This window comes from Myiozetetes cayanensis, unplaced genomic scaffold, assembly GCF_022539395.1.
Source record: "Myiozetetes cayanensis isolate MyiCay16 unplaced genomic scaffold, myiCay2020 scf20-37, whole genome shotgun sequence".
Taxonomy (NCBI): Eukaryota; Metazoa; Chordata; class Aves; order Passeriformes; family Tyrannidae; genus Myiozetetes; species Myiozetetes cayanensis.
In genome coordinates, this window is record NW_026087412.1 from 515564 (window position 1) to 530522 (window position 14959).

Consider the following 14959-nt stretch of genomic DNA (forward strand, 5'->3'; position numbering starts at 1 on the left):
GCTCCTCTTGTAATCCAGGATTCCTATTGTTCCTTGCCCAAGCAGCAGAGTTAACTCTCAGCAACATGACCCTCCTGGCATGTGAGACGCCTGGTTTGTCATCATCCTAGGAGAGAGGGACATCATGGGAACAGTAGAATCATAGAATGGTTTTGCTTGGAAGGGATTTTAAGGGTCACCTTGTTCCACCCCCTGCCATGGGCAGGGACACCTTCCACCATCCCAGGTTACTCCAAGCCCTGTCCAACCTGGCTTTGGACACTTCCAGGGATGGGGCAGCCACAGCTTCTCTGGGCAACCTGTGCCAGGGCCTGCCCACCCTCACAGGGGAGGAATTTCTTCCCAATATCCCATCTAACCCTGCTCTCTGTCAGTGTGAAGCCATTCCCCCTTGTCCTGTTGCTTCAGACCCTTGTCCAAAGTCCCTCTCCAGCTCTTGGAGCCTGTTTAGGCACTGGAAGGGTTTCCAAAGTTTCTCCATAGCCTTCTCTTCTCCAGGCTGAACACTCAGCTCTCCCAGCCTGTCTCCAGGGCAGAGGGAAACACAGGGTTAGGCAGGGGAAGAGGGGACAGAGTGTCCAACACATGGCACAGAGTCAGGCAAGTGCTATCTAAGCTCCCAGGATTGTAAATACTCCTGGAGTGCTGTGCTCGTGCCTGCTGGGGTTGGAGACGCGGAGGCGCCTGCGTGGATTGGAGCCGTGTGCTGTGACCGCTCTCCCTGCACACCACCAGCAGGGCAGAGCATCTGCTGGAGCTCCAACTCCACCTGGGGATGGGCTTTCATTGCTTGCTGATGTGTTACTGCTCCACTTTTCAAACTGTCAACCTGTAAACTTGTGAGGTAATAAAAAAAATTCCTCTAATTTGCAAAAATTACCACTAGAGAGCATGAATGTCTTCCCGAGGAAAACAAGGCCTTTCCCTCAGGCTCAGGGGGAAGATGTCAGGTGAACAGCTGGTAATCACAGAGGGATGATGCTGTGTGTCCCAGTAGAGAAAGTGCTGAGCAATCACAGAGGCATCAAGCTGGTAGTGTTGGGGTGGTTTTGCAGCCCAGGTCCCACCCTGGAGCTTCCAGGACTGTGCCGAGGTTTGCTTATGCCTTTATTTCTTTTAAGAGGGAATTGCCCCAGGAAAATCCCAGAGGAGATTCAACACAGTCAACACAATTGTTTCGTAATGTGGGAGTCTGACCTCACAGTGAGGTGGAGGAGTTTCAGCTGGGGTGATGCCGGGATGAGGCAGGGCTGGAATTGGCTGCTGGGGATAGGGAGGACACATCCACATCCAGAGGAACCCCACTGGAGCCAGGAGCAGGTTTATCTTAGGATGGCTTTTGTCATAACGGGGTGTGGGTGCTGCCAGGAGAGGGACCCTTGGCACCTTGTGCTCCGCAGGGTCTCGTGTCCCTGGGGTCAGCTTCCAACAGTCTGTGCACATGACCCTGGTGTGACCAGGGCAGCCTGGACCAGATGGGAAGCATGTGCTGATTCCCCTGAGCCACCTACAAAGGATTCAGGGCTGTGAGTCCACCAAGGGGGTGGCATCTCCTGAGCCCCCAGCCTTGCTCAGCCCCTGCTCCAAGACTGCTCTGCTCCCACATTCGGGAGGGGCTTTGGGAAGGGTGACAGTTGTCTGTGCACTGATGGAGGGTGGGTCTTGTTGTGCCTCATTTGTTACTTCTCTGCTCAGGCACAGCCCGCTGATGGAGCAGAGCAGGACTTGCTCCAAGTTGGCACCAAGTCTGGCACCAACCTCACTGTGAGCAGCTCTGGCCCCTGAGCACTGAGTGCTGTGCAGGGGAAGGAGCCCCCACGTAACAGGGGCTTGGGCAGCTCACCTGGAGCAGCTTCCAGCTGTGAGAAGGGAACAAGAAGTCTGTTTGGAAACACTCTGGAAATAAAGGTAAGAAGAAAACTGTTAAAGTGAGAAATTACATTGAACAAAACTACTCCAGGTACAGTCAAGTGCAGCTTTTGCTTTGTACCATTTCTTTTATCCAATATGAAAAGAAATAATAGCTTCTTCCAGCAATGGGAGGTTGATGAGTAACCCACAGAGACCTGTACACAAGTGGGGGTCCCCCCGTGGCAGGAGCCCATGCTCTGGCTGGGCCCATAGCTGGTGACAACAGGGACAGCCAAGGGCACGTGGCCAGCTGGGATCAGTTGGGTGGATCCTGCCCCACATGGGGCAGGGGGGTTTTAATTTCAATCTAATCAAAATCTTTTATTGGATTTCTTCAAAGCTGGAAAATATTTCCTTGTCTGCCTCCCCAGGCTCCCTGCACTTCAATGAGCTCTGACAATTCTGTTCTGTACAGACGGGGAAGGGGCTGAGCTCACACTGCAGGGGCTCAGGCACAACAGCTGCTGGAAATTTGGCAGAGGCTGAGCTTGTGGTTCCTGTTCTCCTCATATCCCTGCCCAAAACCCAGCCAGGGTCTGGTGCAATATCAGCTCCTTCCGTGAGCGAATTCCCCTCAAGCAATGGCAGAGGGAACCTCTGTGGCACAAGGTCACAGGATGAGCTGGTGATGGTGGGAGTCCAGGGGTCCAAGTCCCAGGACACATTCCCAAATCCCAAAGGATTTTTAAGAACAAAATCCTTTCCTGTGGGAGTAGAGCCTGCCCTCAGATCTTAGGGGAAGCAGCTGGGGTTTGTTCTTTCGGAAGTCCTCCCCCATTAAGGTGTCACCTACATATAATGTCACAGTTGATAGGGATGCCGTGAAAGCCTTCATCTCTCTTTGGATTGTGGAGTGAGACTTCAGAAATCTATTGGATTTTTAACTGCTATCAAACTCTGTATATGCTGCTCAGGAGATCTTGCAGATCTGGCCAACAGACCAAGGCATCAGTGTTACCTGTTTTTTTTTGGAAAGTACAAAGCACCCAGCTGCTTTCACTCCCTGGGGCCTTTGTGCACCCTTCCCTGCCTTCTGTACCTTTGTTCAGCTGCAAGTAACGCCGTGTCACTCTGGTTCCTGCCCTGTCAGTGCTGCTCCTGAGTGAACCATCACTGCTTTATTCCAGCACTCTTCCTTCTGGGATGGGGGCTATTCCCAGCATTAATCTTTAACTCTGCTCTCTTGCAGCTTAAATCTGAAAAATGTTCTGAGTGGCCGCCTCAGGTTCATTTTGAAATCATGCCTCAGGATGTTAAGATTTAGTAACACAGATTCTCACCTCAAAATAGCAGCACAAAATGTTCTATTTACTCACAAAATGAATGTCAAGTATGCAGCATCCCTCACCTGGGGGGGGGGTCGGGTCGTACTGATAGTATCTGACAGAAAAGGAATTTGGTGGAAGAAAACAATCCACTGTCCTTCCTCTGGTAGGCAGCAGCCCTGGACAGCATTCCTGGTCCTGGAAAAGGTGCTGCTGCTTCCAGCTCCCCTTCTGCTGCCCCTCCAAGTGCTGGGTACACTCTAACACTTCTTACCTTTAAGAAAAATTCCCTTAAGCCCCTTGTGAGGTTGAAGGCTGAATGCTATGAACCTGAGCTCTGCCCAAGACAGCTCCTGCGTGTACTGCTTGGTCCACCTAGTGTTGGCTGAGGCTGGGGATGGTGTTCCAGCTGTATCATCCTGAACACGGCATTCCCACTCACTGAGCAGCATCTGGTCAGGCATTGCAACACTGTGGGGCCCGTGGCCACACTTGGGAGTCACCAGGCACAGACATATCCTGCAGGTTCCAGTCAGTCAGCTCTGCTGGGGCCAGCAGGGACACCAGCATTTGCCACATTTGGAGCTATCAATGCCACAGCTCCTCCCAGGAGGATGGGGCATGTATTGCTGCCAAGGTGTGACCCTGTGGAACATCCACACTGGGTTCCTCCTGGTTCTAAACCAGGGCCATGACACCACAGTGACTGTCCCACTTCTGCTGTGCTGACAGTACAGGTGCACCTGGTGTGGCGCAGCCCTGCTCCTCCACAGAGCTGGTTTGAAGTCTTTTCCTCTGTTGGCAGGCAGCAGCATGAACCTGAAGAAGTACCTGGTCCGGGCGCTGCACCGCCTGCAGAAGGGCCCTGGCTACACCTACAAGGAGCTGCTGGTCTGGTACTGCGACAACACCAACACCCACGGCCCCAAGCGCATCATCAAGGAGGGGCCAAAGAAGAAATTAATCTGGTTCTTCCTAACGCTGCTCTTTGCATCCCTGGTGTTCTGGCAGTGGGGGATCCTCATCAACACCTACTTGTCCTACAATGTCACCTCATCTCTCTCCATCGGTTTTAAGACGATGAAGTTCCCTGCAGTCACTGTCTGCAATGCCAACCCTTTCAAGTAAGCTTTGATTCACCCAATTTGCCCATCTGTGCTCTAACCCCTCAGATACACTGCCAGTACTGCAGGCCTGGTCCTGTCTCAGATGTCACCTTAGGAGCATCAATTGACTCACCAAGTGGCACTAAAAAACAAATAAAGAAGAACAATACAAAGGCAAATGGCTCAGGGCCAGAGGAGGGTTCATCTGCCTACATTCCCAGAATGGTTTGGGTGGTAAGGGACTTCAAAGCTCTTCTTGTTCCACCCCCTACCACAAGCAGGAACATGTTCTACTATCCCAGGTTGCTCCAAGCCCCGTCCAACCTGGCCTTGGACACTTCCAGGGATGAGGCAGCCGCAGCTTCTCTGGGCAACCTGTGCCAGGGCCTCACCATCCTCGCAGCTGAGAATTTCTTCCTAGCAAAATTTCTGTACCATACTAGTCAATACAATGAAGGTTTTTGCCTCCCTGCAAACTTTCCTCAGCTCAGTAAAAAAACAAGTTTAGCTCACCTGCCACAGCTAAAATGAGTCTTTCAATCTTTCCCCACAATTCTTTTCCTTCCCCTTCCTCATTGTGAATGTTCTTTTTATTGCTCACACTCCAGTCATTAAGAGCTAGTTACACAGTCATGTCTGCCAGGAGCTGCAGAGAACTCAGTTGTGATTTCAAAGAAGTCACTGATTTTTTTTAGTATTGCTTTAAATTTAGAGTTGCTTTAAATTCATATCCATGCAACAGTGCAGCCCAAGGCAGGATGCTCTCAGCCAGCACAGGAATTGCTTTGGGGTAGTTTTTTCTCTACTTGTGTAAACTGTAGTGAATTACTGAACTAAAATCAATTCAACCCTATGCTGGCAGGTTCACCTCTGCAGCACTCCCTGTTTTTACCCTCTTGCTGCTTTTCTGCCTGGCTGTAGCTTTCTGGGATGTCCAAGCTGGCCGTGCTCAGCATGGAAGCTCCCACTGCTCTCCAGTAAATTCTAGGCAGCAAGCTGAGGTCCCCAGCAAGGTCCAAGCCAGGTGAGCTGCCACGTCCCCAGCACCGTGACACTGCCTGGTCACAGCTCCTTGTCCCTCAGGTACTCGGAGGTGAAGCCCCTGCTGAAGGAGCTGGACAGGCTCATCGAGGCAGCGCTGGAGCGGATCCTGCAGCCCACGCCGGGGAACGTCAGCGAGGACGTGTCCCCACCACTCGACCTGCGGCTCTGGAACCAGATCCCCCTGGTCCTCATCGACGAGCACGACAAAGACAATCCTGTCATCCTGGACATCTTTGAGACCAACCAGACTGCTGGGGGCAACGAGACCTCTGAGAGCAACGAAACTGCTGGGGACAACCAGAACTCTGCGGGCAACGAAACCACCACGCACAGCGAAAGCACTGCAGGGAACCAAACCACTGCTGCACCCGCCCCAGCCAACACAACAACAGAAGAGAAGAAGTACAAGCTGGCGGTGAAGCTGGTGAGAGGGGTCCCATGGAGACAGTGGGCAGGGGTGGGAGATGGGACATGTGGGCACCTTGGCAGGGATGCAGCTGGGAGATCTGTGTCTCCTCCCCATCAGCTGCCCACAGCTGCTCTGCCTCTGGTCCAACTGTGCCAGGTCTGGGGGCTGCCTGTGCTCAGACCCATGCCCTGCGGGCTGGAACCAGGGCAGGGGTGCTCCACACAGGCTCCCAGACAATAGACACGCTCACCTCTTCCTTATGTTGGGCACCCAAAATGCAGGGAGAGGCTGTGGTTGCTGCCCCTGCCCCTTTCCTGCTGTGGTCTACAGCTCAGAGGCACACGATGATCTCGCAACCCCTCACCCCTACTACCAGTGAGACTCCAAGGACCCTGCCTGAGCAGACCTTGGAAGCTGGGGCAACTCCAGCCTTAAAGGATTAGCCCCAAAGTAATGTTTTCCCTTGGTTTGTGAAGGTCACCCTGGGACTGACTGAAAACCTGCCCAGCTGTGAAACATCCCTGGGGTGGGACCATGTAAGCACAAGCAGTGTCACAGATGGCTCGTGGCTCTGTCTGGCTGTACCTTGCAATTCCTGGGAGCTGCAGGCAGGGCTGGCATCCAGTCGAGCATGTGGGGAGGGGGGGCACGCTGTGGGTCCCCCCACCATCCCCACGGGGACTCAGACCTGCCTGCCCTGTGTCCCCAGTGCAGCCATGAGGGCTCCAACAACTGCACGTACCGGAACTTCACCAGCGCGGCGCAGGCGGTGAGCGAGTGGTACATCCTGCAGTCCACCTCCATCCTCTCCAAGGTCCCGCTGCACGACAGGATCAGGATGGGCTACCAGGCAGAGGACATGATCCTGGCCTGTCTCTATGGGGCTGAACCCTGCAACTACAAGTAGGTGCACACTGAGTTCCCTGCCCCTTTCCGTGCCAGCAGGAATGAACAGACCTCCAGTGGAACAGCAAGGAAGTGCTTTTCAAGGTAGAGATCAACTAATAACAGGATTGGTGCTGGTCCTCAGCTCTAAAAACACTTCTGAGGGTGATCCTGACTGAAATGGGTTACTTTGGGACAGTGCTGGCTTGAGTCTGAGCTTTGGGTGGGCTGCTTCGTTCATGACATGTCAGGACTAATAGCACCTGGAGCTTCCCAGGATACTGAGTGACAACCAGGGGCTGAGTCAGCATATCCATCAGAGCAGCATAGGCCTCAGTTACAGCCTTTTTACTCAATGCATTTTAGACATCTTTGTTTCCTATGAACCCCAAATTCCTATTTCCAGTGTTAAGAAAGGGGAGCACACAGCAGCACCACAGGCTGTGGGGAGCCCTGGCCCTTCTGCAATGCTCCTTCTGCAACAAGGGCAGCAGAGAATTGTTGTCAAAGCAGGAGCTGTACCACCAGCCCAGTCCTGGTACCACAGCTCAGCCTGAGCAATTCTATCTCTCATCTGTGTGACCGTTCCTCCTCGTCCCAGCAGAGCACTGTCCCCAGGGCTGTGTCCCAGCACGCACAGGTACCTTGCTTTGCCTTTTTCACAACAGCAGATTGATTGACATGATATCAGCTGCAGTGCCTGTTCAGCAAACGAGGCAGTGGGAGGTGAACCCCAGCACAGCTGCCAAGCACTGGGCCCACCAGCTGCATTATCTCACACCCCTTTAGTCCTCCCAAGGGTCACAGTTTTACCTGTATGATTCTTCCAGGAATTTCACCCAAATCTACCACCCAGACCACGGTAACTGCTACATCTTTAACTGGGGCATGGATGAAGAGGCTTTGAATTCTTCCAACCCTGGAGCTGAGTTTGGTAAGGGAGCACTCTGCAGCAGAGGAGGGGGCTGGAGAGGCAGAAATGGGGGGTCTTTGTCTGTCTCTCGGTACCCATTTCTGTCACTCAGGACAGATTTATCATTCCTGTGTCACTGCAGCACTGCAGCAGGGAGCAGGGGCTTTACAGAAGGGGATAATTCCCGAAAGGGAAATGTGCCACACAGAAATAAAGTGACCACAAAGGTTACACATAGCAGAAATGCAACATCTGGACAGCTGAAATATCTGAGGCAACACCTGACTATTCCCAGCTATTCCTGTTCTGGACATTCACCATCAGGAGTGTTCCTGCACAGTCAGGCTGCCATGGCAGCCAGATCCCAACCTTTTCCCAAGGAACAGGGAGGAGAAAATAGACTTTTTTCCCCCTAGAGCCTTACCTTGCAATACAATTCCCGTTCTAAGTGTTTTGTCTGGTGTCCCAGGGTTGAAGCTGATTCTGGACATCAGTCAGCAGGACTATATCCCCTACCTGTCCTCCGCCGCCGGGGCCAGGCTCATGCTGCATCAGCAGAAGAGCTTTCCCTTCCTCAAGGATCAGGGCATCTACGCCATGGCCGGGACAGAAACCTCCATCGGAGTGCTGGTGGTATGTGTGGCATTCCTGGGGAGCAGATTGTCTGAGAATAATGTTATCTGATGGGACCCAGACCAAGTCTGCTTTAAGCCTTGGCTGAACTGGCTCAAACCAAAGGAGTCAAGGTGTGCACCAGCCGGGGGCTGGGGCAGTTTAGGGAGGCTTTTCTGTAACTGTCCTGGCAAAGGCTGCATTGAGCCCAGAGTGATGGGTTCAGGTCATTGCTGCCTCTTCCTCTGGCGTGTCAGAAGGTGCTTTGCCAGCCCCTGAACCCCTGCCTGGGTCTGCCTGGGGTAGAGGCTGCAGCCTCTTCAGCTCTGATGCTGCTGACTCTTTCGCTTTTGCTAGAGCCAGCAGGGAGCACAGGAATTACAGTCTCTGGAAAACAGTCACAGGGCCCTGGGGAGGAGCTGCCAAATAGCCAAAGTTTTCTGTTTGGGTTTCCTTCCAGGATGAGCTGGAGCGGATGGGCTATCCCTACAGCGACTGCACCATGAATGGCTCTGATGTGCCTGTCAAAAACCTCTACAGCCAGTACAACACCTCCTACTCCATACAGGTAAAACACCTTTTTAATCAAACAAAAGTGTTTAGGAAAAATCATGAGAGCAGTTAAATCTTTGGCTAGCATGCAGGATAATTGGGATGAGAAAGTTGAGTATTTGTAAACCTTGAAACTGTCGAAAATTAGAGTGCAAACACTAAGCACAGGTTAATTTGTAACAGGCTGTACCAGAGGGAGAAGCAGCCCTGGAGGGTACAATCCAGCAATAAGGGAAATGCTCAAACCCTTTGGGGTGATTCACAAATGCTCCCCCCTGAGATTGGGAGGGCTATGGGCTGGCAGTGGTTTTATATTTCTGCCTTTATATAATATAACAACTGGACCACTTTACCCAACTTTTGAAGATGCTTGTGTAAGGTTTAAGCAAACACTCGGAAGGATTGCGTTATTCCCTCGAGGTACTAACGCTGTCAGAGTTCTGTGTCCACCTAAAGTCACTTCAGAGCCCTTTCAGCAAAACCAGGCTCTTCCATCACTCCCTGGCTGCTCTGAACTCTGTAGATCTTTCCTATCACACAGAATTCCCTGCTTGTCCTACCTGCAGCTGTTAAATTTAATTATCTTCTCACAGACTTTGCTATTGTTTTGTGCTGCCTCATCCAGAATCCCCCTCCAGTCTTGGATGATTAATTCACACACACTGTGCTCGTGGCTCAGCCCCTGCCTAAGCATTCCTCTTCCCTCTCCAGGCTTGCCTGCGTTCCTGTTTCCAAAACCACATGGTTGAGATCTGTGGATGTGGCCACTACATGTTCCCTTTACCCAAAGGGGTGAATTACTGCAATAACGAGGATAACCCAGGCTGGGGTAAGAGCTCAACCAGCCCTGCCCGGGGCCGGGAGGGGCTGCAGGATCTGCTGCCGTGGCCACCGCAGCTGCTCAGTGGCTTTTCCCTGAGACACTGTCTGTGTGGCTGCCTGGGCCAGTGCTGGGCAGGAGGGGCCAAATCTTGGTCCTGGCTGTGGTCTGAGGGAGCCCCTGGGCACCAGAGAGAAAAAACACAGGGTAACGCTGCTGGCCTCCGTGCACCGAGAGTTTGAGTCCTGAAACAAACTGTCCCTGGCAGGGGCAGTGGGGGCTCTGGTGCTCCCCTGGGATGGCACAGCTCCATGCTGGCAGCAGCCGAGGCTGTGCCAAAAATACCCACCCCAAGCAAGCCACCTCTACAGGAACTCTCTGCAGAGAGTTACGGTTTATTTTTAATTCACTATTAAATTGCCTGAGGGATTTGCCCAGGTTCTCAAGGAAAGGAAGGTTGGAGGGGAAGATGGCACATCCGTGCAGCAGGGTCACACCTAATATTTATTTTGATAAACGAAACTGATATAAGCCAGTAAGCAGATCCTTATCTAAACAGGCACTTTGATTTTGTTTTCACCAAACAGCATATTGCTATTCCTCACTGAGATCCAGCATAAAACAACGACAGATCTGCATCGACTCCTGTAAGGAAACATGCAAGTGAGTACCTGAGCCTGACCTGGCCACTGTGGAGGTGGAGAGATCCTGCATTTCAGCTCCCATCAGTCCTGACCTTCTAAAACGGCAGCAAACTCTGCAAGGCTGGTTTGTTCTGTGAGAACTGAAGTTCCAGGGACTTCAGGGAAGGGGAAACCTCTGTACTAATTCTCTCCCTCCTCCCTCCAGTGACACACAGTACAAGATGACCATCTCCATGGCAGACTGGCCATCAGAAGCCTCCGAGGTAACCTTGATTCCTTGGTTTGAAAGAGACACTTGTGGCTACCTGTTCCCAGCCACCTGGACACTCACTGTTGTCAAGGCTGATATCCAGGTCCCAGCACCTCTTTGCTAAATTCCACATTTTTCACACACAAACCAATAGTAGAAACCAAGGTACAAGGTGGGAGGAGGGACCTCCCCACAGGAGCTCCTCCACCCTGGGGTTCTGCTCTAAGTGCCTGTGACAGCCCAAGACTGAGCACGCATCTTCCACACCGTGTGCGTGTGCAGCACAGGGTGGGCCTCCCACAGGACAGGGCAGGAGCAGCCACCTCCCCACTGTGGCAGAGCCCACCCACTCAGCTCCACAGCACTCCCCTCAGCTGCTTGGGGGCTGGGGCTGTGTGGGACAGGACACAGCTCTTCAGGAGCACAGGATGCTTCTGCTCATTCTAAACGGATTTTCTTTTTCTAGGACTGGATTTTCCATATTCTGTCTTATGAAAGGGATATGTCAACAAATGTGACTCTGGACAGGTGAGTGAAAGGAACAAGCACTTTATCTCCTCTGCTGAGCCTGTTAACATCAGACTGACACGAGCCTTGGCTCTGGGCCAGCGCACGTGTGTGCAAGAGCAGAGGGAAGACGAGGTTTGGCACATGTTCACCTGGGAGATGCAGAAAGCAGATCCAAAAGGCACTTCATGCATGTCCTCTGCTCTTCAGAGCTACAAACCACGTCAGGAAAACTCAAGTGGGCTAAGTAAAATCAGCATTAAGGGCAGCTCCTATGTCATAACATTTATCCCTTTGTACTTATGTCTTGGTGTCTGTCCATCCCATGGTCAGGCTGGAGCAGAGATATGGGTCCTCCACAGCCCAGCTCCTCACTGAGCTGGTTTTTGTTCCCTACAGGAACGGGATTATCAAGCTGAACATTTACTTCCAGGAATACAACTACCGTACCATCTCGGAGTCGGCTGCCACGACAGTGAGTGCCTGTCCCAGTCCTTCTGGCATGGCAGACACAGAAGCCACTCAGCCAGGACACACGGGCTGGGCTCAGCTCCCTGGGGCTGATCAGCCCTGGCTAGAGATGCCCCTCGCCAGCCAGTCTGTCACAGCCCTGGGGGCTGCTGTCTCCCACATTTGCTGTAATGAAGTGGACAAAGCTGCCTCCCCGGTCAGCTGTCAGCCCTCAGTCCCTTCCTCCCTTCCACCTCCCATCCCAGTTCCCAGCGCTGGGGAGTACAACCTGGCAGGGCAGCACCCACACAGCAGGGGACATGGTGGGCAGGTCCCAGGTGCAGGGGCCTCGCCCATCTTGGCACCAGCACACGGGGTGATGGACTGGGGGCAGATCAGGGATGGGGCTCCACCACCTTGGCTCACTCCACTCTTCTCCCGCAGATTGTTTGGCTACTCTCAAGCCTTGGAGGCCAGTTTGGCTTCTGGATGGGTGGCTCAGTGCTGTGCCTCATCGAGTTTGGGGAGATCATCATTGACTCGCTGTGGATCACCATCATCAACGTGATCGGCTGGTGCAAAGGCCTGAAGCAGAAGCGGGTGCGGGCGCAGTACCCGGACGCGCCTCCCACGGTGTCGGAGCTGGTGGAGGCTCACACCAACCTGGGCTTCCAGCACGAGGCTGTGGGTGCCCTGCCCAGGGACGAAACACTGCCCCCCGAACCTGGCCCCCCCCCCCCCAACTATGACTCGCTGCGTGTGCAGCCCCTCGACGTCCTCAGTCCCGACAGCGATGTGGAGACGGAGTGAGCAGAGTGCCCTGTCACCTCCTGCCAGCTGCCATCGCCACGCTGTGTCACTCACTGAGCAACCATCTACTCTCTGGCAAAGTTAGGAGGGAATTAAAAAGCCCTGGCTGTCCTCCCCCTTGACTGATCACTGGGAGGAAGCTCTGCCTAATAAACCCTGCAATAAACCTCACAGAATCAGCCTCTGGCTGAGTGTGTAGAGTTTGGCTACATCAGCATTGCTGTAAAATCATTCACCACTTCTCATTACCCGGTGGGTGGGAAGCAGTTCCCGCTGAGCAGAGTGGGGTGATGGCAGCAATGGAGGGCAGAGGACAGGACATCCTGACGGTGACTGCAAGGCCATGGCCTGGTGGATCATAGAACCACAGAAGGGTTTGGGTTGGAAGGGACCTTAAGGACCACCTCATTCCATCCCCCTCTCCAGCTCTCTTGGATGTAGAGACACAGCACAATGTCTGCTGCAGCTGTGCCACACCCAGGGTCAGACCCTTGGCATGGGACCAAAGCTACTTCTGACCTCTGAGGTCCCAGTATTTCCATCCCCAAATAACTACAGTGGAAACAGAGTGAAAGCTGAACCATTCCCTCACTGCTAGAGCTTGCAGGTGCCCCGTTGTGTTGCTGCCCAGGGTTTGTACCACTCGTGGCGCAGGTGGGAACAGCGGTTAGTGTGTGCCAAGGATAGACTCCATAAAGATTCAGGGGTGGGGAGGAAGTGCCAACCTGTTTAACAGTACCACTTTTCCAATAAATAAATAAAAAAACCCCAAACATTTAAAAGTTGCCTTTAGCTTCCCTGCTGGCAGCAGGGGCAGTCCAGTGCTGGCAAGAGGCGCATGGCAGCAGTTTGCAAGGAGGGGAACATACTGTGCTTGCCTCAAGGTGAAGGCACTGGGAGCTTTGGTGGTCCCCATGGGACTGGGCTGAGTGGGGCAGCAAGCTCACCCAGCCCCGGCCAGTCCCAGCCTCCAGCTTTCCCAGGAGCCCATCATAACCCACCAAGATCTGCCTTATTGAAGTACTTTTGCAAAAGTTCAAGAGGAAACACGATCATGTGGCTCAATCACGCGCCCAAGAACGCGATGTTCTGGGCACAGTGCCCAGCGCGGGGTGGCCACGGCCAGGGGGTCCCTGATCCTTCTGCACGGGAAGCTCCCCAAGCACAGGGTGCTCTGGGTCAGAGCTGCCAGGCAGAGCGGCCCAGGGTCCCTCCAGCTTCCCCCAGCAGCACTGCAAGTGGCGGGTGCAGTTGCTAATGACCACCCCCCCCAGGACAGAGGAACTGGGGTACGATCGGACAGCTGAGGTGCCACCAGCACGGCTGATGCTGCCCCACACAGGGAATCCTGTGTTCAACATTCACCAAATCCAGCTTCAGGGAGCAACTCCTTTACACGTCCAAACACTGCCCCAGCCCTTTCTTCCAGAGCTGGTTGTCAGTTAAAGGGAGAAGGATGAACAGCCCCCAAACACACTGCTCTGTATGAACCACCTGACCCAGGTAAGCTCAGTGAGCACCCAAACCAACCCGAGTGGTGACAGGGCAGACAAGGCAGTGAGAACACTTGTAAAGACAGAGGAATCCAGCTTTCTGTCTCCCCAAAGGGCTGTTTCCCTGTCTCCCCCACAAACCTGCAGCACAGCCCCCTTTGCCAAAGCATGCCAATGTGAAGGTACTAGAACTCACAACACAGTAGAGTGGGAAACAAGGACCCAACACCCTCCCCTCCTGATTCAGTGCTTGGTGTACACAGTGTCATCCTTGACAAAAAACTCAACAGAGCACTTTGCTTAAAACATGGGGAGTGCTGAGAGCAAGAACCTGGGCATCTCCTCCTGCACTCTCACCAACAGACAACAGGACCCTGGGATGGGCAGCAGGTCCCAGGCTGCTCCTTCAGCTCCTCACACCTTCATCCCCAGCCAAGTGCCTGCCCTGGGCCACCTGCCCCGTGAGAGGCACCAGCAGCAGGCAAAGAACAGCCCAGAAACCTCCCTGGCAGTGATGGGGCAGGGGAAGGGTGGGAGAGGCATGGCTGGCAAGATTCACCCTCCTCAAATCAAGGGTAAATGGAACAGAATGTTCTCTGCAGAACAGGGACAGCTCACCATTCCAGTCACTGCTGGTTTATGGAGGCGTCTGACAACTCATAAAAGTGGGAAGTGGCTCAGGTGCTTGGCTCCAGCTCTGTTCCAGCTGGGCTTTCCCCAGCCTGACCCACGGCAGAGCTGAGCCCAGCTCAGCAAAGGGGTTTCCTGCTGCAGCAACAGTGCAGGCACTGGAGACTCAGCTGGTATTGCAATTTTGGGACTCCTCTGTATTCATTTGTTTCCTAAGAGAGCAGACTGAGGCTAGATGAGATGTTTTGTATGCATCTATATAAGAAACATTAATAAATTCTACAGGAAAGCACCACTTTCCTTAAATTCCTTACAAACTTCATACCTTTCAGTAGAATTCTTGCACCAAGAACAACCTGCAAAGCTGGTTTTATTCTCAGGATCAAGCTTGATCAAGCCTCATCTACCAACTGAAGAGACTCTTCTTGGCTTTGTAACAACAACAGCCCTGGGCAATGGCCAGTGCCTGCAGGCAGAAGAGCTCCCAGGCAGCCTCTCTGTGCTGCACCTACCCCATCATTTCAGATACAACAGCTTAAATTCTCTGAAAAACCCATCACAAAGCACAAACTCTCCAGCATATGGCAGAACACTTCCAGCACTTCTCAGCCTACTCAGTCATCCAGAGAGTTTTTGGTAAATTTGGCTGTAGGACATC

At 53.1% G+C, this 14959-nt stretch overlaps 1 protein-coding gene across 1 annotated transcript; it reads left to right on the forward strand.

The window, feature by feature from the left end:
* Positions 1 to 1770: 1770 nt before the first annotated feature.
* Positions 1771 to 12387, forward strand: SCNN1B (sodium channel epithelial 1 subunit beta). Its single transcript, XM_050317249.1, has 13 exons — positions 1771 to 1908; positions 3982 to 4300; positions 5366 to 5750; positions 6445 to 6638; positions 7451 to 7554; positions 8003 to 8166; positions 8606 to 8713; positions 9409 to 9526; positions 10105 to 10180; positions 10367 to 10424; positions 10878 to 10939; positions 11318 to 11393; positions 11813 to 12387. Exons 2-13 carry the CDS (start codon positions 3990 to 3992, stop codon positions 12176 to 12178), a joined length of 2022 nt encoding a protein of 673 aa, XP_050173206.1. The 5' UTR covers positions 1771 to 1908; positions 3982 to 3989; the 3' UTR covers positions 12179 to 12387.
* The last annotated feature ends 2572 nt before the right edge of the window (positions 12388 to 14959 follow it).